At 51.1% G+C, this 27443-nt stretch overlaps 1 protein-coding gene across 18 annotated transcripts in view; it reads left to right on the forward strand.

Moving 5' to 3' along the window:
- The first annotated feature begins 2704 nt into the window (after positions 1-2704).
- Positions 2705-27443, forward strand: part of DRICH1 (aspartate rich 1) — a 67781-nt gene continuing 43042 nt past the window's right edge. For 15 of the 18 annotated variants that reach the window (XM_030914815.1, XM_030914816.1, XM_030914814.1 and 12 more), the window contains exons 1-4: positions 2705-2850; positions 4156-4530; positions 7047-7191; positions 17852-17919. In XM_030914815.1, the coding sequence (XP_030770675.1) occupies positions 4408-4530; positions 7047-7191; positions 17852-17919 (336 nt within the window). In that variant the 5' untranslated portion in view covers positions 2705-2850; positions 4156-4407. Of the gene's footprint in view, positions 2851-4155; positions 4531-4679; positions 5196-6835; positions 7192-9615; positions 10488-17851; positions 17920-27443 lie in introns of those variants that run through there. The other 3 variants (XM_030914811.1, XM_030914812.1, XM_030914813.1) reach the window with 3 other exon arrangements.

Here is a 27443-nt window from a genome sequence, read left to right on the forward strand (position 1 = left end):
AGCTCAGGGTGGCAGTCCTGTCCCTTCCCCACGGTGCTGCTCTCACTCTAGCTCCCCTTGATACACCTCGTGTTCAAGGAACAGGCAGCTTTGGGGGGCTGGGTGCGGTGGCTCACGCCTGTCATCCCAGCTTTTTGTAAGGAGAACTTGGTAGGAGGATCACTTCAGGCCAAGAGTTCAAGACCAGCCTGGGCAACATAGCGAGACCATCAGCACAAAAAATTAAAAAATTTGCCAGTCATGGTGATGTGTGCTGGTAGTCCCAGCTGCTGAGGCAGGAGCATCAGTTGAGCCTGGGAGGTCAAGGTGCAGTGAGCTGTGACTGCGTCACTGCACTCTGGTCTGGGCAACAGAGGGAGACCCTGTCTTTTTAATTTTTATTTGTTTTTGAGCTGGAGTCTCACTCTGTAGGAGTCCAGACTGGAGGGCACTGGTGCAATCTTGGGCTCACTGCAACGTCTGCCTGCCAAGTCAAGTGATTCTCCTGCCTCAGCCTCCTGAGTAGCTGGGATTACAGGCACCTTCCACCACATCCAGCTAACTTTTTAATGTTTTTTAGTAGAGATGGGGTTTCACCATGTTGGCCTGGTTGGTCTTGAACTCCTGACCTCAGATGTTCCACCCGCCTCGGCCTCCCAAAGTGCAGGGATTACAGGTATGAGCCACCGTGCATGGTTGGGCTACCCTTTCTTTAAGAAAAATTTTAAAACAATTTTTTTAAAATATATCTTTTTCCTCTTGTGAGAGGAGGCCTTGCACTGTTGCCCAGGCTGGATGGCAGTGGTGTGACGATTGACAGCTGTTGTGGGGCCGCAGTTGTAAGTTTCAAAGAATTTAGGCTGGGTGTGGCGGCTAATGCCTGTCATCCTAGCACTTTGGGAGGCCACGGTGGGTGGATCGCTTGAGCTCAAAAGTTCAAGACCAGCCTGGGCAACATAGTAAGACCCTGTCTCAAAAAGAATAAATAATTAAAATAAATAAAAAAGAATTTAAATGAGAATCACACAGCAAAGATGATGCAGCATAGAGCAATTTATTGTAAAGGGAAAAGTATTTTGCAAGTGAAATGCAGAATAACCCGGGCATAGAGGCTCATGCCTGTAATCGCAGCATTTTGGGAGGCCGAGGCGGGTGGATCACTTGCGCTCAGGAGTTCAAACCAGCCTGGACAGCATTAGCTGGGTGTGGTGGCGTGTGCCTGTAATCCCAGCTACTAGGGAGGCTGAGATGGGAGAACTGCTTGAACCCGAGAGGTGGAGGTTGCAGTGAGCTGACATTGCAACACTCAATTATATAATCCCAGGTACTCGGGAGGCTGAGACAGCCTGGGTGACAGAGCGAGACCCCATCTCAAAAAACATGGTGAAGTGCAAAATACACGGTTCACCCTGAGAGAGAATTCAGGGCAGGCTGCTTGTAAGGATGAGAGAGCGCTGGTTATTATTGGGGTAACTCCCTTTCTAGGAGTCTTCCATGATGAATTCCTAAGGAGCTGGGAAGAGGTGTTACTCTAAGCACGTTCTGGGTCATCCTCTGGGTGCACATGGGCTGTAGCTGTACATGCTTGTTCACACATCACACGTCTCAGTGCTGTGGTTGGTACGTCTGAAGGACACGGTCGCTTCCTTGACTACCTACTCTGCCTCAAGATCGTAGCTCACTGCAGCCCCAGTCTCCTGGCTCAAGCAGTCCTCCCACTTCAGCCTCCCAAGTACCTGGGGCTTCTGGGACTGCAGGCACGTGCCACCATGCCCAGCTAATTTTTGTTATTTTTAGGGAAGATGTGGTTTCCCTGTGTTCCCCAGGCTGGTCTTGAACTACTGGACTCAAGCAGTCCTCCCACCTCAGCCTCCCTGTGTTGGTGTGTTGGGATTACAGGTATGACCACTGTGCCTGGCTGAAAAAAAAATTTTTTTTCTTTTTTTTTTTGAGACAAAATCTTGCTCTTGTCACCCAGGATGGAGTGGTGCAGTGGCACGATCTTGGCTCACTGCAACCTCCACCTCCGAGGTGCAAACTTTTCTCCTGCCTCAGCCTCCCAGGTAGCTGGGATTACAGGCATGTGCCACCACCCCCGGCTAATTTTTGTATTTTTGGTAGAGATGGGGTTTCACCGTGTTGACCAGGCTGGTCTTGAACTCCTGACCTCAGGTGATCCACACCTCTCGGCCTCCCAAAGTACTGGGATTATAGGCGTGAGCTACCACACCTGGCCCCCAAAAAATGTTTTTTTAAATTAAAAAAAGCGTGCCAGGCGCGGTGACTCATGCCTGTAATCCCAGCACCTTGGGAGGCTGAGGCAGGTGGATCATGTAAGGTCAGGAGTTCGAGACCAGCCTGGCCAACATGGCAAAACCTGTCTCTACTAAAAATACAAAAATTCACCAGGTGTGGTTGTGCATGTCTATAATCCTGGGTACTCAGGAGGCTGAGACAGGAGAATCAACTGAACTCCAGAGGTGGAGGTTGCAGTGAGCCGAGATCACGGCACTACAGTCCAGCCTGGGTGACAGAGCGAGACTCTGTCTCAAAAAAAAAAGAAAAAAAAAGAAAAAAAAACAGAAGCAAATGGCTGCCTGGGAGTGGCCGCTGTGGGGCATTCCCATTTGTGTGACCCAGGTCGTGTCCCTCCCTAAGCCCTGGTCTCTCTTGCCTCCTGCAGGGCTGGTGAATTACCAGATCTCCGTCAAGTGAAGTAACTAGTTCGAGTTGGAAGTGCATCTTTTGGATGCAGAAAACAAAGTCGTGGACAACGTGGCCGGGACCCAGGGCCAGCTGAAAGTGCCGGGTGCCAACCTCTGGTGGCTGGACCGGATGCACGAACGCCCCGCCTGCCTATACTCGTGGGAGGTAATGGTGGTTCGGGACTTGCTTAAGGGAAGTCTTTTGCCCCCTCTGGTAGTCCTGGTTTCAGCAGGGGCCTGGGACAGGTGAACAGGCAGGCGCGGTCCTCTGAGCTCTCTGATGTTTCCCACTTTTGGCGGGAGGCCCAAAGGGTTTTTTTTTTTTTTTTTTTTGAGGTGGTCTCACTCTGTCACCCAGGTTATAGTGCATTGGCCTGATCACAGCTCACTGCAGCCTTGAGCTCCCAGGCGGCAGCTGTCCTCCTACCTTGGCCTCCTGGGTAACTGGGACTGTAGGCACATGCTGCCATGCCTGGCTAATTAAAACAATTTTGTCTGTAGGCCGGGCATGGTGGCTCACGCCTGTAATCCCAGCCCTTTGGGAGGCTGAAGTGGGCAGATCACTTGAGGCCAGGAGTTCGAGACCAGCCTGGCCAACATGGTGAAACACTGTCTCCACTAAAATACGCAAATTTGCTGGGCATCTGTACTCCCAGCTACTCAGGAGGCTGAGGCAGGAGCATTGCTTGAACCTGGGAGGCAGAGGCTATGGTGAGTTGAGATCACGCCACTGCACTTCATCCTGGGCGACCGAGTGAGACTGTCTCAAAACAAAATCTTTTTTATAGAGTTGGGGTCTCACTGTGTTGCCCAGGCTGGTCTTGAACTCCTGGGCTCAAGTGATCCTCCTGGGGATTCCAGGCATGAGCCACCTCGTCTGATCAAGGAGAAGGCCCGATTTTGAAGGGCAGGTCCCAGGGTCAGCCAGGAAAGGGCAGAGCCTCTGATTGCTGCTTCTCTGCAGGCCCCAAGGCGGCTGCTGGGGTGCACTGGGGGTCTTCCTGCTGCAGGGTAGGGCAGGCCAGATGGGGCTCAGGCTGTCGGGGTGCTCACACCTGGCGCTTTAGCTATCGTAGCTGTGGCTGACTGCACAGACATCACTGAGGCCTTTTTCTGACTTCTAGACACTCCCTGTGGCGATCCTCACTGTGGCTGTCACCGAGAGCCAGTTCCTCATCGATGGGAAACCTTTCTGTTTCCACAGTGTCAACAAGCATGAGGATGTAGACGTGCATTGGGGCTCCTGGGTCCTCATGGGGGCTGCTTCTGGTCACCTTCCACTTTCGCCTTCCCTGTGTGCTGTAGCTGAGGGCAGCTCAGGGCAGTGAGGCAAATGGCTCCAAACTACCCCACTGTGGAGCTGGTGCTTGGGCTGGAGTGGGGGCTCATGGCATGGCTCTCCAGAGTCCTGCCATTGGAGGAAGTGCAGATTTGACAGGGACAGGGGTCACTAGGCTCTGCTGTCTTCTAGATCCGAGGGAAGGACTTCGACCTGCTTTGCTGGCTTGGCACTAACGCCTTCTGCACCAGCCACTATCCCTACGCAGAGAAGCTGCAGATGTGTGACCGGTATGGGATTGTGGTTATTGATGAGTGTCCCGCTGTGGGCCTCTTGCTGCCATGAGTCCCTGCTGTGCACCTGCTCCGCCTGGCCAGCCCATGGGCCACACCGTGCCTCTGTCCCTTCCCTCCTGGCCCGCGGCAGCTCTTCAACAACTTGTCTATGCATCACTACATGGGGTTGATGGAAGAACTGGTGCACAGAGACAAGAATCACCCTGCCCTGGTGATGTGGTCTGACCAACGAGCCTGCGTCCTACCTAGAATCTGCTGGCTACTACATCAAGTGAGTGCCCCCGGCCTCGACTTCACTACAGCCTCGACTTCCCAGGCTCAGGTGACCTTTCTGCCTCAGCCTCCCGTGTAGCTAGGATAGCAGGTGCCCACCACCACGCTGAGCTAATGTTTTGTATTTTTAGTAGAGGTGGGATTTCACCATGTTGGCCAGGCTGGTCTCTAATTCCTGACCTCGGGTGATCCACCCCCCTCAGCCTCCCAAAGTGCTAGGATTACAGGCATGAGCCACAGCGCCCAGCTGTACCAGGGTTTTCTATTGAGTTTCTTGCCAAGGGTGACTTCCAGTAACAACCCCCCTGCACTTTTCTCAGGACTGGAAAGCTCAGGCAGCCCAGGGTGAATAAAAGCCTGAGTAGTGCAGTTAGCACAGGGGCCCTGGGTGGCCACAAGGTGGGCAGCAGCAGGGATGGGCATTGTGAGGCCTTGGGTGGGACTGTGGGGCTGGAGATTGTGAGTCACTAGCCTGGCCTGGCTGTTTCCTGGTAACCAGGTGACATAGGAAGCTTTGTGGGTTATAGGCATCAGCCAGGGCCAGCAGCCCTCAGTCGGTAGTGAGGAGGAAGAGGAGGAGCTCCGACTGTGCTGTGTCCCAGCAGTTTGTGCCTCTCGGCGCTTGTCGTGTTCATTTATCTGTGTCTTCAGAGAAGACAGCAGGTGGCGGCAGAGTAAGAGCTGAGGCCCCAGATCTGCCTGGGGTCAGGCTGCTTCTGTAAGTGCTGTGCCAGCCTCAGTAGCGTGGCTGCTGGGACAGCACCATTTCAGTTTCATCGAAGGCCCAGGCTGGACTGGACAGGCGTGTGGGTGACCCATGGGGTGTATACTGACCTGTTGTATCGACTCTACCTGTGGCTGTTGCGGGGTGGAGGAGGAACCCTGTTGTGAATCTGATACTTATGAGGCTGTGGCTGCTGCAACATCAGAATCCGCTACTGTAGAGCCTGGCAAGCTGGATGTGGGAGCCACGGAGGGCCACGACCTGCAGCACATCAGCAGGCAAAAGATGCCCACAGGTAAAAAAGCCTTGGGTTCCATTTACTCTCTGGCACACCTCTGGCCACCTCACCCCCTTCCCATACCCTCATCCCCAGAGACATCCTCAGCTTCCAGCTCCATCCTGCCCATAGCCAGCTTTCCCAGGTCTGGGCATGGGGGGCAAAGGTTGGCTCTGCCTCTTGTCTTAGACATTGAGGCTTTTTTGATCTAGAAAAGGGAGAGCCCTCTTCTCAATGAAATTTCAAATACCCCAATTTTGGAGTTCCCGTCCCATCCAGCCCTGGGCTGGATCGGGAAGGAGACCCTGGCAGGTGGCAGACGGGTGGACGTGTGCAGTCCGAGATCAGCGTCCCATCCCACCCCAATGGGAGGGCCGTCCATACCCGGGCAGTTCAGGGAACCAGATATCCACCTACCCAAATTGTGGTTTTATTTTTCTATGTTTTTGAGACGGAGTTTTGCTGTGTCGCCCAGGCTGGAGTGCAGTGGTGAGATCTTGGCTCACTTCACCCTCGGCCTCCTGGGTTCAAGTGATTCTTCTGCCTCAGCCTCCTGAGTAGCTGGGATTACAGGCACGCATGAGGGCATGCACTTGGCCTGTTTTGTTTTTGAAATGGGGTTTCACTCTGGTGGCCCAGGCTGGAGTACAGTGGCACGATCTTGGTTCACTATAGCCTCGACTTCCCAGGCTCAGGTGACCTTTCTGCCTCAGCCTCCCGTGTAGCTAGGATAGCAGGTGCCCGCCACCACGCTGAGCTAATGTTTTGTATTTTTAGTAGAGGTGGGATTTCACCATGTTGGCCAGGCTGGTCTCTAATTCCTGACCTCGGGTGATCCACCCCCCTCAGCCTCCCAAAGTGCTAGGATTACAGGCATGAGCCACAGCGCCCAGCTGTACCAGGGTTTTCTATTGAGTTTCTTGCCAAGGGTGACTTCCAGTAACAACCCCCCTGCACTTTTCTCAGGACTGGAAAGCTCAGGCAGCCCAGGGTGAATAAAAGCCTGAGTAGTGCAGTCAGCACAGGGGCCCTGGGTGGCCACAAGGTGGGCAGCAGCAGGGATGGGCATTGTGAGGCCTTGGGTGGGGCTGTGGGGCTGGACATTGTGAGTCACTAGCCTGGCCTGGCTGTTTCCTGGTAACCAGGTGACATAGGAAGCTTTGTGGGTTATAGGCATCAGCCAGGGCCAGCAGCCCTCAGTCGGTAGTGAGGAGGAAGAGGAGGAGCTCCGACTGTGCTGTGTCCCAGCAGTTTTGTGCCTCTCGGCGCTTGTGTTCATTTATCTTTCAGAGAAGACAGCAGGTGGCGGCAGAGTAAGAGCTGAGGCCCCAGATCTGCCTGGGGTCAGGCTGCTTCTGTAAGTGCTGTGCCAGCCTCAGTAGCGTGGCTGCTGGGACAGCACCATTTCAGTTTCATCGAAGGCCCAGGCTGGACTGGACAGGCGTGTGGGTGACCCATGGGGTGTATACTGACCTGTTGTATCGACTCTACCTGTGGCTGTTGCGGGGTGGAGGAGGAACCCTGTTGTGAATCTGATACTTATGAGGCTGTGGCTGCTGCAACATCAGAATCCACTACTGTAGAGCCTGGCAAGCTGGATGTGGGAGCCACAGAGGGCCACGACCTGCAGCACATCAACAACAAAAAGCTGCCCACAGGTAAAAAAGCCACAGGTGTCGTTTACTCTCTGGCACTCCTGTGGCCATCCCCACCCCCTTCCCATACCCTCATCCCCAGAGACATCCTCAGCTGACAGCTCCCCCCTGCCCATAGCCAGCTTTCCCAGGCCTGGGACATGGGGGCAAAGGCTGACTCTGCCTCTTGTCTTTGTTATTGAGGCTTTTTTGATCTAGAAAAGGGAGAGCCCTCTTCTCAATGAAATTTCAAATACCCCAATTTTGGAGTTCCCGTCCCATCCAGCCCTGGGCTGGATCGGGAAGGAGACCCTGGCAGGTGGCAGACGGGTGGACGTGTGCAGTCCGAGATCAGCGTCCCATCCCACCCCAATGGGAGGGCCGTCCATACCCGGGCAGTTCAGGGAACCAGATATCCACCTACCCAAATTGTGGTTTTATTTTTCTATGTTTTTGAGACGGAGTTTTGCTGTGTCGCCCAGGCTGGAGTGCAGTGGTGAGATCTTGGCTCACTTCACCCTCGGCCTCCTGGGTTCAAGTGATTCTTCTGCCTCAGCCTCCTGAGTAGCTGGGATTACAGGCACGCATGAGGGCATGCACTTGGCCTGTTTTGTTTTTGAAATGGGGTTTCACTCTGGTGGCCCAGGCTGGAGTACAGTGGCACGATCTTGGTTCACTATAGCCTCGACTTCCCAGGCTCAGGTGACCTTTCTGCCTCAGCCTCCCGTGTAGCTAGGATAGCAGGTGCCCGCCACCACGCTGAGCTAATGTTTTGTATTTTTAGTAGAGGTGGGATTTCACCATGTTGGCCAGGCTGGTCTCTAATTCCTGACCTCGGGTGATCCACCCCCCTCAGCCTCCCAAAGTGCTAGGATTACAGGCATGAGCCACAGCGCCCAGCTGTACCAGGGTTTTCTATTGAGTTTCTTGCCAAGGGTGACTTCCAATAACAACCCCCCTGCACTTTTCTCAGGACTGGAAAGCTCAGGCAGCCCAGGGTGAATAAAAGCCTGAGTAGTGCAGTTAGCACAGGGGCCCTGGGTGGCCACAAGGTGGGCAGCAGCAGGGATGGGCATTGTGAGGCCTTGGGTGGGGCTGTGGGGCTGGACATTGTGAGTCACTAGCCTGGCCTGGCTGTTTCCTGGTAACCAGGTGACATAGGAAGCTTTGTGGGTTATAGGCATCAGCCAGGGCCAGCAGCCCTCAGTCGGTAGTGAGGAGGAAGAGGAGGAGCTCCGACTGTGCTGTGTCCCAGCAGTTTGTGCCTCTCGGCGCTTGTCGTGTTCATTTATCTGTGTCTTCAGAGAAGACAGCAGGTGGCGGCAGAGTAAGAGCTGAGGCCCCAAATCTGCCTGGGGTCAGGCTGCTTCTGTAAGTGCTGTGCCAGCCTCAGTAGCGTGGCTGCTGGGACAGCACCATTTCAGTTTCATCAAAGGCCCAGGCTGGACTGGACAGGCGTGTGGGTGACCCATGGGGTGTATACTGACCTGTTGTATCGACTCTACCTGTGGCTGTTGCGGGGTGGAGGAGGAACCCTGTTGTGAATCTGATACTTATGAGGCTGTGGCTGCTGCAACATCAGAATCCACTACTGTAGAGCCTGGCAAGCTGGATGTGAGAGCCACAGAGGGCCACGACCTGCAGCACATCAACAACAAAAAGCTGCCCACAGGTGAAAAAGCCACAGGTGTCGTTTACTCTCTGGCACTCCTGTGGCCATCCCCACCCCCTTCCCATACCCTCATCCCCAGAGACATCCTCAGCTGACAGCTCCCCCCTGCCCATAGCCAGCTTTCCCAGGCCTGGGACATGGGGGCAAAGGCTGACTCTGCCTCTTGTCTTTGTCATTGAGGCTTTTTTGATCTAGAAAAGGGAGAGCCCTCTTCTCAATGAAATTTCAAATACCCCAATTTTGGAGTTCCCGTCCCATCCAGCCCTGGGCTGGATCGGGAAGGAGACCCTGGCAGGTGGCAGACGGGTGGACGTGTGCAGTCCGAGATCAGCGTCCCATCCCACCCCAATGGGAGGGCCGTCCATACCCGGGCAGTTCAGGGAACCAGATATCCACCTACCCAAATTGTGGTTTTATTTTTCTATGTTTTTGAGACGGAGTTTTGCTGTGTCGCCCAGGCTGGAGTGCAGTGGTGAGATCTTGGCTCACTTCACCCTCGGCCTCCTGGGTTCAAGTGATTCTTCTGCCTCAGCCTCCTGAGTAGCTGGGATTACAGGCACGCATGAGGGCATGCACTTGGCCTGTTTTGTTTTTGAAATGGGGTTTCACTCTGGTGGCCCAGGCTGGAGTACAGTGGCACGATCTTGGTTCACTACAGCCTCGACTTCCCAGGCTCAGGTGACCTTTCTGCCTCAGCCTCCCGTGTAGCTAGGATAGCAGGTGCCCGCCACCACGCTGAGCTAATGTTTTGTATTTTTAGTAGAGGTGGGATTTCACCATGTTGGCCAGGCTGGTCTCTAATTCCTGACCTCGGGTGATCCACCCCCCTCAGCCTCCCAAAGTGCTAGGATTACAGGCATGAGCCACAGCGCCCAGCTGTACCAGGGTTTTCTATTGAGTTTCTTGCCAAGGGTGACTTCCAGTAACAACCCCCCTGCACTTTTCTCAGGACTGGAAAGCTCAGGCAGCCCAGGGTGAATAAAAGCCTGATTAGTGCAGTCAGCACAGGGGCCCTGGGTGGCCACAAGGTGGGCAGCAGCAGGGATGGGCATTGTGAGGCCTTGGGTGGGGCTGTGGGGCTGGACATTGTGAGTCACTAGCCTGGCCTGGCTGTTTCCTGGTAACCAGGTGACATAGGAAGCTTTGTGGGTTATAGGCATCAGCCAGGGCCAGCAGCCCTCAGTCGGTAGTGAGGAGGAAGAGGAGGAGCTCCGACTGTGCTGTGTCCCAGCAGTTTGTGCCTCTCGGCGCTTGTCGTGTTCATTTATCTGTGTCTTCAGAGAAGACAGCAGGTGGCGGCAGAGTAAGAGCTGAGGCCCCAAATCTGCCTGGGGTCAGGCTGCTTCTGTAAGTGCTGTGCCAGCCTCAGTAGCGTGGCTGCTGGGACAGCACCATTTCAGTTTCATCGAAGGCCCAGGCTGGACTGGACAGGCGTGTGGGTGACCCATGGGGTGTATACTGACCTGTTGTATCGACTCTACCTGTGGCTGTTGCGGGGTGGAGGAGGAACCCTGTTGTGAATCTGATACTTATGAGGCTGTGGCTGCTGCAACATCAGAATCCACTACTGTAGAGCCTGGCAAGCTGGATGTGAGAGCCACAGAGGGCCACGACCTGCAGCACATCAACAACAAAAAGCTGCCCACAGGTGAAAAAGCCACAGGTGTCGTTTACTCTCTGGCACTCCTGTGGCCATCCCCACCCCCTTCCCATACCCTCATCCCCAGAGACATCCTCAGCTGACAGCTCCCCCCTGCCCATAGCCAGCTTTCCCAGGCCTGGGACATGGGGGCAAAGGCTGACTCTGCCTCTTGTCTTTGTCATTGAGGCTTTTTTGATCTAGAAAAGGGAGAGCCCTCTTCTCAATGAAATTTCAAATACCCCAATTTTGGAGTTCCCGTCCCATCCAGCCCTGGGCTGGATCGGGAAGGAGACCCTGGCAGGTGGCAGACGGGTGGACGTGTGCAGTCCGAGATCAGCGTCCCATCCCACCCCAATGGGAGGGCCGTCCATACCCGGGCAGTTCAGGGAACCAGATATCCACCTACCCAAATTGTGGTTTTATTTTTCTATGTTTTTGAGACGGAGTTTTGCTGTGTCGCCCAGGCTGGAGTGCAGTGGTGAGATCTTGGCTCACTTCACCCTCGGCCTCCTGGGTTCAAGTGATTCTTCTGCCTCAGCCTCCTGAGTAGCTGGGATTACAGGCACGCATGAGGGCATGCACTTGGCCTGTTTTGTTTTTGAAATGGGGTTTCACTCTGGTGGCCCAGGCTGGAGTACAGTGGCACGATCTTGGTTCACTACAGCCTCGACTTCCCAGGCTCAGGTGACCTTTCTGCCTCAGCCTCCCGTGTAGCTAGGATAGCAGGTGCCCGCCACCACGCTGAGCTAATGTTTTGTATTTTTAGTAGAGGTGGGATTTCACCATGTTGGCCAGGCTGGTCTCTAATTCCTGACCTCGGGTGATCCACCCCCCTCAGCCTCCCAAAGTGCTAGGATTACAGGCATGAGCCACCGTGCCCAGCTGTACCAGGGTTTTCTATTGAGTTTCTTGCCAAGGGTGACTTCCAGTAACAACCCCCCTGCACTTTTCTCAGGACTGGAAAGCTCAGGCAGCCCAGGGTGAATAAAAGCCTGATTAGTGCAGTCAGCACAGGGGCCCTGGGTGGCCACAAGGTGGGCAGCAGCAGGGATGGGCATTGTGAGGCCTTGGGTGGGGCTGTGGGGCTGGACATTGTGAGTCACTAGCCTGGCCTGGCTGTTTCCTGGTAACCAGGTGACATAGGAAGCTTTGTGGGTTATAGGCATCAGCCAGGGCCAGCAGCCCTCAGTCGGTAGTGAGGAGGAAGAGGAGGAGCTCCGACTGTGCTGTGTCCCAGCAGTTTGTGCCTCTCGGCGCTTGTCGTGTTCATTTATCTGTGTCTTCAGAGAAGACAGCAGGTGGCGGCAGAGTAAGAGCTGAGGCCCCAAATCTGCCTGGGGTCAGGCTGCTTCTGTAAGTGCTGTGCCAGCCTCAGTAGCGTGGCTGCTGGGACAGCACCATTTCAGTTTCATCGAAGGCCCAGGCTGGACTGGACAGGCGTGTGGGTGACCCATGGGGTGTATACTGACCTGTTGTATCGACTCTACCTGTGGCTGTTGCGGGGTGGAGGAGGAACCCTGTTGTGAATCTGATACTTATGAGGCTGTGGCTGCTGCAACATCAGAATCCACTACTGTAGAGCCTGGCAAGCTGGATGTGAGAGCCACGGAGGGCCACGACCTGCAGCACATCAGCAGGCAAAAGATGCCCACAGGTGAAAAAGCCACAGGTGTCGTTTACTCTCTGGCACACCTCTGGCCACCTCACCCCCTTCCCATACCCTCATCCCCAGAGACATCCTCAGCTTCCAGCTCCCCCCTGCCCATAGCCAGCTTTCCCAGGCCTGGGCATGGGGGCAAAGGCTGACTCTGCCTCTTGTCTTTGTCATTGAGGCTTTTTTGATCTAGAAAAGGGAGAGCCCTCTTCTCAATGAAATTTCAAATACCCCAATTTTGGAGTTCCCGTCCCATTCTCTAGCCTTACCTATCCGGCCGGTTTGGTACCTAAATGAAGGAAACAGGTAAGGGTCAGATTGTTTCTTTTCTTCCATCCCTTAAGGTAGCTTATTTTTATTTTATTTATTTAATTAATTTATTTAGATGGAATCTCACTCTGTTGCCCAGGTTGGAGTGCAGTGGTGCGATCTGAGCTCACTGCAACCTCTGCCTCCTGGGATCAAGCCATTCTCTAGCCTTAGCCTCCTGAGTAGGGACTACAGGCGCCCGCCACCACGCCTGGCTAATTTTTTGTATTTTTAGTAGAGACGGGGTTTCACCGTGTTAGCCAGGATGGTCTCTATCTCCTGGCCTCGTGATCCACCTGCCTCAGCCTCCCAAAGTGCTGGGATTACTTAAAGGCATGAGCCACCGAACCCAGCCCCTAATTTAATTTTTTTTTTTTTTAAAGTTCTGAGATACATGTGCAAGATGTACAGTTTTGTTACATAGGTAAAATTGTGCCATGGTGGTTTGCTGTACCTGTCAACCCTTCAACTAGGTATGAAGGCTTGCCTGCATTAGCTATTTATCCAGATGCTCTCCCTTCCCCTGGCCCCTGACAGGCCCTAGTGTGTGTTGTTCTCCTCTCTAACACTGTACATAGTCTAAGACCACTCCCTTGCTGATGACAAATGTAAGTGATGGGTCGCGGGGGACTCTCTTGCCTGCTTTTGTCTGGAGAGCCTGCCTGGCATCCGGTTCCTGATAGGAGTGAGGACCTGGAGTGCAGTGTGAGAAACAGATGGCTCCGTGAAGAACTGTGATCGTCCACTGGAGACCCTGGAAACAGCCATATCATTTAATTGGTGTGGGTTTGTGTGCAGCAGGGTTGGGAGGTAGCTAGGGGTGAATCCATGTGTAGTGAGTGTGAGCGTGTTTGTCAATGTGTGTTTTCCCCCAAAAATGGGCCCTGCATGCCCAGCACAGTACAAGTGTCACTTTTCTTGAATTCCTGGCCTATGTGGTCCTCTCACCTCAGCCTCCCGAGTCATGTCTTCTAATAAAAAGGAAGAAAAACTTGAGCACCACCATACACTTTACATAAATGACCTCTTTCCTCCCTCACCCCAGCTGTACCTGAAGGTCCATTCAGTATCCCTACTCCTTAGCTGGAGAGAGTGCAGAAAGGAATGAACCCAGATTCTGACCTCCTGAATCGAGGAGGTAAAAGCAAACCCAGAAATGGGTCCCAATGTTGAAGGTCTGTATTAATCAACTGTGTCATCATTCAGGCTTGGTGATAGGACCCCACACCAGGGAGTTCCAGCACCTATGTGTGCACCTGGAACTGTGTGGCCTATAAGCTGCCAAACTTTGCCCATCATCAAATGGGGCCCCAGTGGTCACATAACCCAGGGTAGCAAAAGGTACACGGAACAATAGACGTTTGCATGCACGTTACTGTGAAATACACATAGAAAGCCCACAGGCTTCTGGTCAGCTCACAGATTCTGAGAAGTGTAAGGGTTCACATAGAACAGTGCAGCTCAACATCTGTCAGTGCTGGGGTCATTCGTCAGCACTTGGTCAAAGCAGGGAAGGATCAGGAAGATACTGCACTGTATTTAATAACAGGACTACCTCAAGCCTTAGAAATGCTCCAATCCATGGCCTGGCGCAGTGGCTCATGCCTGTAATCCCAGCACTTTGGGAGGTCGAGGTAGGTGGATTGCCTGAGGTTAGGAGTTCGAGACCAGCCTGGCCAACCTGGTGAAACCTTGTCTCTACTTAAAATACAAAAATTAGCTGGGTGTGGTGGCAGGCTCCTGTAATCCCAGCTACTCAGGAGGCTGAGAGGAGAATCTCTTGAACCCAAGAGGCGGAAGTTGCAGTGAGCCGAGATCGAGCCATTGCACTCCTGCCTGAATGACTGAGTGAGACTCCGTCTCAAAAAGAAGAATAAAAGAAAGAGAAGAGCAGAGGAGGAATAGCTAACAGGGTTAGTACTCATATCGCTGAGAACCCTTCTGAGTAGGAGTGAGCAGGACCTGGCCTTCCTGTCTGCCGAGAGCATGGCGTGGACATCATCCTAAATGCCTCAAGAATGGAGTTTCAGGCCGGGCGCGGTGGATCAAGCCTGTAATCCCAGCACTTTGGGAGGCCGAGACGGGCGGATCACGAGGTCAGGAGATCGAGACCATCCTGGCTAACACGGTGAAACCCCGTCTCTACTAAAAAAGAAAATACAAAAACTAGCCGGGCAAGGTGGCGGGTGCCTGTAGTCCCAGCTCCTCGGGAGGCTGAGGCAGGAGAATGGCGTAAACCCGGGAGGCGGACCTTGCAGTGAGCTGAGATCCGGCCACTGCACTCCAGTCCGGGCGACAGAGCGAGACTCCGCCTCAAAAAAAAAAAAAAAAAAAAAAAGAATGGAGTTTCATCGCTTTCTCTTGTCTTCTCCATCTTTGTGTGATGATGGCGGTGACACCAGCAGAAATTGGTGAGGAGGCAGAACAGGAATCAGGTCCCCACTTCTCTGACACAGAGCAGACAGGACACAAGTCAGGACAGACACAGACAGGTCCCAGGCCTGATCTTTCTGGGGCTAGGACAGATGAGTTTTTCTTTTTCACCTCTTCTGGAAGCCACTTGAGGAATAGTCCTTGAGGAGACAGTATTGTCCAAGGGTTGTCTGCCCTAGAAATGTGCTTTTTTTTTTTTTTTTTTGAGAGGGACCCTCACTGTGTTGCCCAGGCTGGAGTGCAGTGGTGTGATCTCAGTTCACTGCAACGTCCACCTCCCAAGTTCAAGTGATTCTCCTGCCTCAGCCTGTTGAGTAGCTGGAATTACAGGCATGCACCACCACGCCCAGCTAATTTTTGTATTTGCAGTAGAGATGGGGTTTCTCCATGTTGGCCAGGCTGGTCTCAAACTCCTGACATCAGGCGATCCGCCCACCACGGCCTCCCAAAGTGGTGGGATTACACACGTGAGCCACCATGCCTGGCTGACGTGTTTCAACTGGACAGAGCTCCCTAGCACTAATACCAGGGGAGGTGGGGAGGGACACAAGTTCCAGTGCACCAGGAGCCAGCAAAGGGATGGGGACTGATTCCAGAGTCCAGCTCATCCTTGCAACTGTTCTGTGGAATCCACAACACATCAGTTTCCACTTATTTTGTAGAAGGTTTGGAATCTTCAGTGTCAAACTCTATCTGTGTTGTGTCTTCCCACAGGGTGGATAGAAGAACCCTGGCTATGGATGTTTCCTGCCAGGGCAGTGACTGTGTCTTCCTCATTAGTCCTTACCCCAGAGCTCAGTCCTGGGGAGAACATGTTAGGCCCCATGGGCACTGTAGTGAACACATCCCTGGGGTGAGTTCTAGGTCAGCCCTGGGCTGGGATCTAGCGCAGGTGTGGAAATGTTCCCTTCTCAGCCTGTCCAGCCTGTTGAACCCTACACCAATCCTGGAGCCTGCCCCAGCTTCTGAGTCAGGGTCCCTGGAGATGAGGTTGAGCTCCTGAGGACAGTGAGGTGCCCCTGCCCCTCGGCTTTTGCTTCTCTGATGCTGTCTAGACAGGGAGTGCAGGGCCACGCTCTTCCCCTGTGTGCACATGCGCCCCCTGCTGGCCTGCCTCTGGACCTGGATGTTGTCCTCATTGTCATCTCCCCAGCCCCACACAGTGACTGGCCCTTGTGCACATGCCCAGGAAGTAACCATAAATGTGTGGTAGCAGCACAGCTGTAAACCAATTTGCAAGAAAACACCAGGGGAGGGGGTCATGTCTTCCTCATGTCGGGGTCTCCTGTGTCATCTATTGTGGTTGTCAGTCATATATGTGCCTCCTCGTATTTCTTCTTCTTTTTTTTTTTTTTAGAGATGGAGTCTTGCTCTGTCGCCCAGGCTGGAGTGCAGTGGCCAGATCTCAGCTCATTGCAAGCTCCGCCTCCCGGGTTCCCGCCATTCTCCTGCCTTAGCCTCTGGAGTAGCTGGGACTACAGGCGCCCGCCACCTCGCCCGGCTAGTTTTTTGTATTTTTTAGTAGAGACGGGGTTTCATCGTGTTAGCCAGGATGGTCTTGAAATCCTGACTTCGTGATCCGCCCATCTCAGCCTCCCAAAGTGCTGGGATTACAGGCTTGAGCCACCGCGCCTGGCTGCCTCCTCAAAAGTTCAGGACTGGGCATGGTGGCTCACACCTGTAATTCCAGCACTTTAGAAGGCCAGGGCAGGTGGATCACCTGAGGTCAGGAGTTAGAGACCAGGCTGGGCAACATGGTAAAACCCCATCTCTACTAAAAATGCAAAAATTAGCCATGTATGGTGTTGCATGTCTGTCATCCCAGCTACTCAGGAGACTGAGGCAGGAGAATCGCCTGAACCCGGGAGGCGGAGGTTGCAGTGAGCCGAGTTCATGCCATTGTACTCCAGCCTGGGCAGCAAGAGTAAACCTCCATCTCACAACATTGAAAACAACAAAAAAAAAACAAAAACCTCATCACAACAGCCGCCGTGCAATGGCCTGACAGAACGCTCTTTCCCATCTGCTGTGAGCCTGACTGAGGGGCCGATTGTTGAACTCCTGTAACTCAAAGCATGCGTGTCAAAGTGGGAATCTCAGGGCTATGAGATTGGAGGTGAGACCTATAATGTGCCAGTGGAAGGAAAAAGTTGAAAGGTGGTTCCTTCAGTTCTTCTTTCTCACTTGAAGGCTGGCAAGTGTGAACGATGCCTTTCTAGAGACCTCTGACTCCCCAGAGCCCAGGGATAGTCTGACAACACCAAGGGAAGGACAGAGTGATCTTGTGTAACCCAGTGTGGCCTCACCTGGAGTAGGAGGGTGGGCGAGTTGCTCTCTGGAATAACTTCTTGTGGAGTTTTTGTTTCTAATGATTGGCCAGTGGACACCGTCCATGAGGCCAGCTGCAGTGAGGCAGACCTGCAGATGGAGAATGATACTCTAGGAGGATCTCTGGGAGCAGTTGGGTGACACCTGTTGCTTTGGAACCTAGGAACAGGGTGAGGAAGTCAGAACCAAAGGAAATACGTGTAGAAGTCTGACTTGTTCCTTTTGTATTTTAATAAGATAGAGGTGAGAGACAATTAGTGTCCATGGGCTTTGTGTGCTGTAAACATTTTTTTTTTTTTAACCATTTTGTAACCATTTTTTTCCTTGCTCTGATTTTAATGATTACCTTTCCCAGAAGACCAGTTTTTCCTTTCTATGTGACAGCAAACATCAAAGCCTTGAGTTTTGATTGGTTAATATCTTCTGGAACTTGGGAATGCAAGAGCCTTATTAGGTCCAGGCACTGACTAAGATGCGAGGTATCTGGTGAGACTCCCTCATGCTCACTACTTGAACATAGTTGTTTCTCTGAGATGGTGTCAGAATCTTCAGTCCCGCGCTCCATATGCCGCATCCAGCAAAGCTCCCTGAGGGACTCACAGTCTCCAACCCCCAGGGCACTGACATTAACTCTGTGTCCTTTTAGGTCCCCCTGAGGACAGCCTGAGTTTAAAATCTCTAACACCAAGTGAGAAACACATTGCTGATGTCCAGGTAAGACACCCTTTCTTTGCCTTCTGAGGAAATGTTGCTTTCCTGATGTGAGAAACAAACTCACCCATCCAAATCCAAAGAATGAACTCAGGCCCGCAGAACAGAGAAAGCGAGACTTTTAATGGTGGTCTTGCAACATTGGGTGTCTGAGGGCAGACACACCCAGAACAGTTTCTTTTTTTTTTTTTTCTTTTTTTTTTGAGACAGAGTTTTGCTCTGTCGCTCAGGCTGGAATGCAGTGGCATGATGCTGGCTCACCACAACCTCTACCTCCTGGGTTCAAGCAGTTCTCCTGCCTCAGCCTCCTGAGTGGCCGAGATTACAGGCACTTGCCACCACACCCAGCTAATTTTTTAATAGTTTCAGTAGACACAGGGGTTTTACCATGTTGGCCAGGCTGGTTTTGAACTCCTGACCTCAAGTGATCTGCCTGCCTCAGCCTCCCAAAGTGCTAGGATTACATGCGTGAGCTACCACACCCGGTCCCACCCAGAAGAGTTTCAACCACCAATTTATCCCCTGGTGTGCAGGTCCCTCCCCTGGTTCCTCATAGGCTGAGTACTATGAGGTCACAATCTTCCCGGGTGTCACATATTGACTGATGTGTAGGGGCTTTAGGTATTTTTTTTTTTTTTTTTGAGACAGAGTCTCGCTGTCACCCAGGCTGCAGTGCAGTGGCCGGATCTCAGCTCACTGCAAGCTCCGCCTCCCGGGTTTACGCCATTCTCCTGCCTCAACCTCCCGAGTAGCTGGGACTACAGGCGCCCGCCACCTCGCCCGGCTAGTTTTTTGTATTTTTAGTAGAGACGGGGTTTCACCGTGTTAGCCAGGATGGTCTCGATCTCCTGACCTCGTGATCTGCCCGTCTCGACCTCCCAAAGTGCTGGGATCACAGGCTTGAGCCACCGCGCCCGGCCTAGGTATTCTTTTTATTGTTGTCTTACTGCATTTTGTTGAAGCCACATGCGTTGCCATCCTAGTCAGCTCAGGGGCTCTTCAAGTATTTGACTTATGACCTAAGTAGCTGGGTAGGCTGATAAGAATAGACAAAGTGAGCTATTCTGCAGGCTAGTGAACTTTCAACTTAGACTAAACTTATTTGTTAAAGTGAGGACAAGTAAGCGGGGTGCAAGGGGGACCCAACAAGCAGGCATTGCCCATCCAACCAGGAGCCTAGGATTTCTTCTGTCCTTTGCTGACCTAAACAGGTTCAAGGCACTTTGTCTTAAAAATGAACAGCTGTGGCCGGGCGCGGTGGCTCAAGCCTGTAATCCCAGCACTTTGGGAGGCCGAGACGGGCGGATCACGAGGTCAGGAGATCGAGACCATCCTGGCTAACACGGTGAAACCCCGTCTCTACTAAAAATACAAAAACTAGCCGGGCGAAGTGGCGGGCGCCTGTAGTCCCAGCTACTCGGGAGGCTGAGGCAGGAGAATGGCGTAAACTCGGGAGGCGGAGCTTGCAGTGAGCTGAGATCTGGCCACTGCACTCCAGCCCGGGCGACAGAGCGAGACTCCGCCTCAAAAAAAAAAAAAAAAAAAAAAAAAAAAAAATGAACAGCTGTGTGGCTGGGCGCTGTGGCTCACGCTTGTAATCCCAGCACTTTGGGAGGCCGAGGCGGGCAGATCACGAGGTCAGGAGATCGAGACCATCCTGGCTAACATGGTGAAACCCTGTCTCTACTAAAACAAAAAATTAGCCAGGTGTGGTCACGGGCGCCTGTAGTCCCAGCTACTCGGGAGGCTGAGACAGGAGAATGGCGTGAACCCGGGAGGTGGAGCTTGCAGTGAACCGAGATCGCGCCACTGCACTCCAGCCTGGGCAACAGAACGAGACTCCGTCTCAAAAAAAAAAAAAAAATCGACTGCTGTGGTCGGGTGTGGTGGCTCACGCCTGTAATCCCAGCCCTTTGGGAGGCCAAGTGGGCAGATCACAAGATCAGGAGATCGAGACCATCCTGGCCAACATGGTGAAACCCCATCTCTACTAAAAATACAGAAATTAGCTGGGTGTGGTGGCACACGCCTGTGATCCCAGCTACTCGGGAGGCTGAGGCAGGAGAATAGCTTGAACCTGGGAGGTGGAGGTTGCAGTGAGCTGAGATCGCACCACTGCACTCCAGCCTGGTGATAAAGCTAGACTCCATCTCAAAAAGACAAACAACAACAACACCAAACAGACCACTGGATGCATTATTTCCTTCACCTGATTTCTTTCCTTCTCAATTAATTCTGATGTAAGATGAGGCCCATTATGTACAACGTACATAATAGTCCTTCTTGGGGTGGAGTTCAGCGGGAATGTCTTCCCATCTCATACATGACATGCTAGGATGTTTTTAAATCACAACATATATCATCAACTGTAATGCAGAGGCATTTTCCTCCACACCAGTTTTCCTCTTTGAATTAGGCATTGTGCGCTTGCCAATCTAAATCAACTTCAAAGAAATTCTGTGGGAAAAGCTCTTGTCTTTTCCACACATGTCCTCTATGCTAGAATGTTTTGTCTTTGACATGGACTCAACCACTGTTTCACAAGTAGTTTTGTGAAGTCATCAGGAGACTAACAGATCTGTGTAAAGGGTGCAGCAGAATTGATCTAATCCTCATGGCATCTTCTTTTGTCTCATTGCAGATTTACCATCAGTTGTCCAGGGTACGTACCTTGAACTAACTCACTTTCTGAGAAACAACCTTGCTGGCTTTAATATATAGAAACCTTAATCTGGGTTCCTGTTAAAAATCTTGGGGGTGTGGTGAGAGGAAATGATTTTGCAAGTGTATAACTGTGAGCAGAGGGGCTGTAGAAATGTGTGTGAACCCAGAGGACCAACCAGGAGATTGTTTGTGAGCCAGTGTGTCTTCACCTGGAGTAGGAGAAGTGAGTGCACTTCTCACTGACTTATCCTGATGTTGGTGGCTCTAAAGAGTGGATTCTGGAGAATCTCAGCACCGAAGAGGATACCTTTCCAGGTAGGCAACAGGACTTCAGATGGGATCTAATCAAACAACATTTCCAGGAACCTTCATGTTATACCTGCTGCTTGGGAGGCTGAGGGAGGCTGTAGAAAGAGAAAAAGGAAAAGTAAATATAAGCTGCGTTTGTTATTTTCAGAGTTTAATGTCATCTTGGTGAGAAGTACTATGTTTATGGACTTTTGAGTATCCTGTGTTTTCGATCACCTCTTCTTGCTTTATTATTTAAAGATGATTTTTCTGAGAACAACTGCTCTTTTCTGTCTGTGCCACTGTAAAATCTCAGAGCCTTTGGTTTGGGATGCAGTTCTGTCACAGGCAGTTACTTAATCTTGGATATAAAATTCTTCTGCAGTGTGCCCGGATGCTTAGGATAAATGGATCCTCACCTTATGAACTGTTAGGTTTCATGGCAGCACATTCATTTGTCTGTCCTTGCTGTTTTACCTCTGGTATCAAGACATCTCCCTGGGTGTGGAGGACAGAACGAAAATTCACTCTGGGTTCACTGCAGAAGCTCCAATGTCTTGGAAATGGAGGGAGAAGCACAACCGTGAGCACACTGTCAGCATTCCATTTCTTCATTTGAATGAGAATGTGCAGTTTTACCGTCATTTGTGGAAGAGACTTTCCTTTCCCCATTGGGTATTCTTGGCACCTCTGTTGAAGATCAGCTGACTCTATGTGTGCATTTAATTCTGGGCTCTCGATTCTATATCTGTGATACTTATGGGTGCCCCCATGCTAGAAGCATGCTGTCTCAGTTTCTCTGTTTTTTATAGATTTCAATCTCATGAATGTGTTTCCTCCAACACTATTCTTTTTCAATGTTACCATGGTTATTTGCGGCATATAAAAATTCCTTAAAGTCTTAGGATTAACGTTTCCATTTCTGCACAGATGTCTGTTGCCAGTTTGATAGCAGTTGTTGTGAGTCTGTAGATCATGTGTGTAGTATTGTGTGTTAGTCAAGTTTACTCTTCCTATCCATGAATACAGGAAGCCTTTCAACTTATTTGTATGATCTTTACTTGAGTCTTTATTTTGACAGCTGATTAGCTAGATTTAACATGACTAAGATAGATTTGTGTTTTTTTTTTTTTTTTTTTTTTTTTTTTTTGGAGATGGAGTCACTCTGTCACCATACTGGGGTGCAGTGATGTGATCTCCGCACACTGCCACCTCTGCCTCCCAGATTCAAGTGATTCTCCTGCCTTATCCTCCCAAGTAGCTGGGACAACAGGTGCGTGCCACCGCATCCAGCTAATTTTTGTCTTTTTAGTAGAGATGTGGTTTTGCCATGTTGGCCAGGATGGTCTTGTTCTCTTGACCTCATGATCCACCCACCTCAGCCTCCCAAAGTGCTGGGATTACAGGCATGAGCCACTATGCCTGGCCAAATTTGTGGTATCGTATACCAGTATTTTGTATATCTGAATGAATAGGCATCAAAAAAATACTATGTAAGCTAGTTAACCAAAAATCACCCCCGTACTCATGGACGTTTTTTCATGAATTTCTTCATTTCTATTGGTATATATTTTCTCATTTCAGTAGATCATGTATATTTGAACCTGGAAACTTATCCTCATGGCAGAAAGTGTTCAGAGTCACATCTCTCAGCTTCACTGGTATAGGTTGCGCAGGCTCTGGGTGCTTGGCCTGTTCGAATGAAGCTTGATCTTTAGGGAATCTCCTCAGGGAGAGTGACACAGAGCTGCTGAAGCCCTTGACCGCAGGGGTCCAAAAGGTTGTGTGCACACACCCTGGTTCCAGAAGAAGACTTCCAAGGAGGAAATCATGACTATTTTTTTTTTTTTTTTTTTTGAGATGGAGTCTTGCTCTGTCGCCCAGACTGGAGTACAGTGGTGCGATCTCGGCTCACTGCAAGCTCCGCCTCCTGGGTTCACACCATTCTCCTGCATCAGCTTCCCGAGTAGCTGGGACCACAGGCACCCGCCACCACATCCGGCTAATTTTTTGTATTTTTAGTAGAAACGGGGTTTCACCATGTTAACCAGGATGGTCTCAATCTCCTGACCTTGTGATCCGCCCTCCTCGGCCTCCCAAAGTGCTGGGATTACAGGCATGAGCCACCGTGCCTGGCTGACTATTTTTAATTGTAGCATTTTAGTATTTAATTTTTGAACGACCTCTATGAAAAAGAAATTGTGATCAGCTGGGCGCGGTGGCTCATGCCTGTAATCCCAGCACTTTGGGAGGCCGAGGTGAGTGGATGATGAGGTCAGGAGATTGAGACCATCCTGGCTAACATGGTGAAACTGTGTCTCTACTAAAAATACAAAAAAATTAGCCAGGCCTGGTGGTGGGTGCCTGTAGTTCCAGCTACTCAGGAGGCTGAGGCAGGAGAATGGTGTGAACTGGGCAAGCGGAGCTTGCAGTGAGCTGAGATCACGCTCCTGCATTTCAGCCTGGGGGACAGAGCAAGACTCTGTCTCAAAAAAAAAAAAAAAAAAGAGTGTGTGATCAGTAGAGTAGAGTAATTTGGGTGAAATTGAATCCACTTCACCAATAAATTAAGTAATTAATCCTTTAAAACAGATGCTAAATATAGTACCATCATAATTGGATCCTAGTGTACTGCCATGGTCTTGAATACATTAAGAAAATGCTGTTTGTTTAGAAGACTTTCAAAACATTTGAGAGGGAGGAAGGCACTCTTCCATTGACCCTCAGTGTGCATTTTAGATCCATTTGGGGTAGACTGTTTTGTGTTGCTCCCTGATGCCTCTAGCACAAGGCCAAGGCCTCCACGTCTCATGTCTTTCTTTCTCCCCTTCTCTGCCATCCCTCTTCCACTCAGGGGAATAGTACAGCATCAACTCAGTCCATGCTTGTTAATCAACCACCTCCATATACCACATCCAGCAAAGCTCCCTGAGTGACTCACAGTCACAAACACCCAGGGCACTGATCTTTCCTCTGTGGCCTTCCAGGTTCTTCTGAGGACAATCTGAATTTAATACGCCTACCGCCAAGTGAAGTTGGTGATTGGGAAAATGATGATAATGATGAGGATGATGAGGATGTTGATATCATCCAGGTAAGACCACCTTTCTTTGTCTTCTGAGGAAGTGTTGGTTTTCTGATGTGAGAAACAAACTCACTAGTCCAAACCCAAAGAATGGACTCAGGGAGCTGAAAAATAGAAAAAGTGAGATTTTCTTTCCTTTTTTTTTCTTTTTCTTTTTCTTTTTTTTTTAAGAAAGAGTCTAGTTCAGTTGGCCAGGCTGCAGTGCAGTGGTGCAATCTCGGCTCTATCTCCTGGGCTCAATGAATTCTCCTGCCTCAGCCTCCTGAGTAGCTGGGATTACAGGCATGTGTCCCCATGCCTAGCTAATTTTTGTGTTCTTAGTAGAGATGGTGTTTCAGCATGTTAGCCAGGCTGGTCTCGAACTCCTGACCTCAGTAATCTGCCCACCTCAGCTTCCCAAAGTGCTGGGATTACAGGCATGAGCCACCCCGCCTGGCCGAAAGTGAGACTTTTAATGACAGTGTTTCAAGATGCGGTATCTTATGGGCAGACACACCCAGCACAGTTTCCACAAGGAATTTATCCCCTAGTGTGCAGGCCTCTCCCCTGGTTCCTCATAGGCTGAGTATTATGGGGTCACAATCTTTCCAGGTGTTGCCTATTGATTTTTGGGGAGAGGCTTTAGGTATTTTTCTAGGGTTGTCTTACTGCATTTTGTTGCAGCCCACAATGCATTGCCGTCCTGGTCAGCTGTCTCTGGGCAGGCTGATAAGAACAGACAAAGCGAGCTATTTTGCAGTCTAGTAAACTTTCATCTTAATCTTCTTTGGTTGAAGTGAGGGCAACGAAGCGGGGAGGAGGTGGGGCCAATAAGCAGGCATTGCCCTTCCAAGCAGGAGCCTGGCATATCCTATTTCTTCTGTCCTTTGCTGACCTAACCGGTACAAGACACTTTGTGTTAGAAATGGACTACTGTATACATTATTTCCCTCACCTGATTTCTTTCCTTCTCAGTTAATCTTGATATAAAAATATGACAAGGCACATTATGTACAACATACACAATTCTCTTTGTGAGGATGGAGTTCGGTCTGAGTTTCTTTTCATCTGATACATGACACACTAGGATGTTTTTGAAGGACAGCATCCATCATCAACTGTATTGCAGAGGGATTTTCCTCCAAACCAATTTTTCTCCTTGGATTAGGCCTTGTGCATTTACCAAGTTAAATCACCTTCAGAGAAATTCTGTGGGAAAAGCTTTTGTCTTTTCCACACATGTCCTCTATGCTAGAATGTTTGGCCTTTGACCTTGACTCACCACTGTTTCACAAGTAGTTTTGTGAAATCATCAGGAGACTAACAGATCTGTGTAAGGGGTGCAGCAGAATTGATCTAATCCTCACGGCATCTTCTTTTGTCTCATTGCAGATTTTCCCATTGCGTGACCAAGGTATGTACCTTGAACTAACTCACTTTCTGAGAAACAAGCTTGTTGGCTTTAATATATAGAAACCTTAATCTGGGTTCCTGTTAAAAATATTGGGGGTTGGCCAGGCACGGTGGCTCAAGCCTGTAATCCCAGCACTTTGGGAGGCCGAGATGGGCAGATCACGAGGTCAGGAAATCGAGACCATCCTGGCTAACACGGTGAAACCCCGTCTCTACTAAAAAAAAAAAACACAAAAACTAGCCGGGCAAGGTGGCGGGTGCGGTAGTCCCAGCCTTCTCGGGAGGCTGAGGCAGGAGAATGGCGTAAACCCGGGAGGCGGACCTTGCAGTGAGCTGAGATCCGGCCACTGCACTCCAGTCCGGGCGACAGAGCGAGACTCCGCCTCAAAAAAAAAAAAAAAAAAAAAGAATGGAGTTTCATCGCTTTCTCTTGTCTTCTCCATCTTTGTGCGATGATGGCGGTGACACCAGCAGAAATTGGTGAGGAGGCAGAACAGGAATCACGTCCCCACTTCTCTGACACAGAGCAGACAGGACACAAGTCAGGACAGACACAGACAGGTCCCAGGCCTGATCTTTCTGGGGCTAGGACAGATGAGTTTTTCTTTTTCACCTCTTCTGGAAGCCACTTGAGGAATAGTCCTTGAGGAGACAGTATTGTCCAAGGGTTGTCTGCCCTAGAAATGTGCTTTTTTTTTTTTTTTTTTTGAGAGGGACCCTCACTGTGTTGCCCAGGCTGGAGTGCAGTGGTGTGATCTCAGTTCACTGCAACGTCCACCTCCCAAGTTCAAGTGATTCTCCTGCCTCAGCCTGTTGAGTAGCTGGAATTACAGGCATGCACCACCACACCCAGCAATTTTTGTATTTGCAGTAGAGATGGGGTTTCTCCATGTTGGCCAGGCTGGTCTCAAACTCCTGACATCAGGCGATCCGCCCACCACGGCCTCCCAAAGTGGTGGGATTACACACGTGAGCCACCATGCCTGGCTGACGTGTTTCAACTGGACAGAGCTCCCTAGCACTAATACCAGGGGAGGTGGGGAGGGACACAAGTTCCAGTGCACCAGGAGCCAGCAAAGGGATGGGGACTGATTCCAGAGTCCAGCTCATCCTTGCAACTGTTCTGTGGAATCCACAACACATCAGTTTCCACTTATTTTGTGGAAGGTTTGGAATCTTCAGTGTCAAACTCTATCTGTGTTGTGTCTTCCCACAGGGTGGATAGAGGAACCCTGGCTATGGGTGTTTCCTGCCAGGGCAGTGACTGTGTCTTCCTCATTAGTCCTTACCCCAGAGCTCAGTCCTGGGGAGAACATGTTAGGCCCCATGGGCACTGTAGTGAACACATCCCTGGGGTGAGTTCTAGGTCAGCCCTGGGCTGGGATCTAGCGCAGGTGTGGAAATGTTCCCTTCTCAGCCTGTCCAGCCTGTTGAACCCTACACCAATCCTGGAGTCTGCCCCAGCTTCTGAGTCAGGGTCCCTGGAGATGAGGTTGAGCTCCTGAGGACAGTGAGGTGTCCCTGCCCCTCGGCTTTTGCTTCTCTGATGCTGTCTAGACAGGGAGTGCAGGGCCACGCTCTTCCCCTGTGTGCACATGCGCCCCCTGCTGGCCTTCCTCTGGACCTGGATGTTGTCCTCATTGTCATCTCCCCAGCCCCACACAGTGACTGGCCCTTGTGCACATGCCCAGGAAGTAACCATAAATGTATGGTAACAGCACAGCTGTAAACCAATTTGCAAGAAAACACCAGGGGAGGGGGTCATGTCTTCCTCATGTCGGGGTCTCCTGTGTCATCTATTGTGGTTGTCAGTCATATATGTGCCTCCTTGTATTTCTTCTTCTTTTTTTTTTTTTTTTAGAGATGGAGTCTTGCTCTGTCACCCAGGCTGGAGTGCAGTGGCCAGATCTCAGCTCATTGCAAGCTCCGCCTCCCGGGTTCCCGCCTTTCTCCTGCCTTAGCCTCTGGAGTAGCTGGGACTACAGGCGTCCGCCACCTCGCTCGGCTAGTTTTTTGTATTTTTTAGTAGAGACGGGGTTTCATCGTGTTAGCCAGGATGGTCTTGAAATCCTGACCTCGTGATCCGCCCATCTCAGCC

The sequence above is a fragment of the Rhinopithecus roxellana genome, chromosome 13, assembly GCF_007565055.1.
Source record: "Rhinopithecus roxellana isolate Shanxi Qingling chromosome 13, ASM756505v1, whole genome shotgun sequence".
Classification (NCBI taxonomy): Eukaryota; Metazoa; Chordata; class Mammalia; order Primates; family Cercopithecidae; genus Rhinopithecus; species Rhinopithecus roxellana.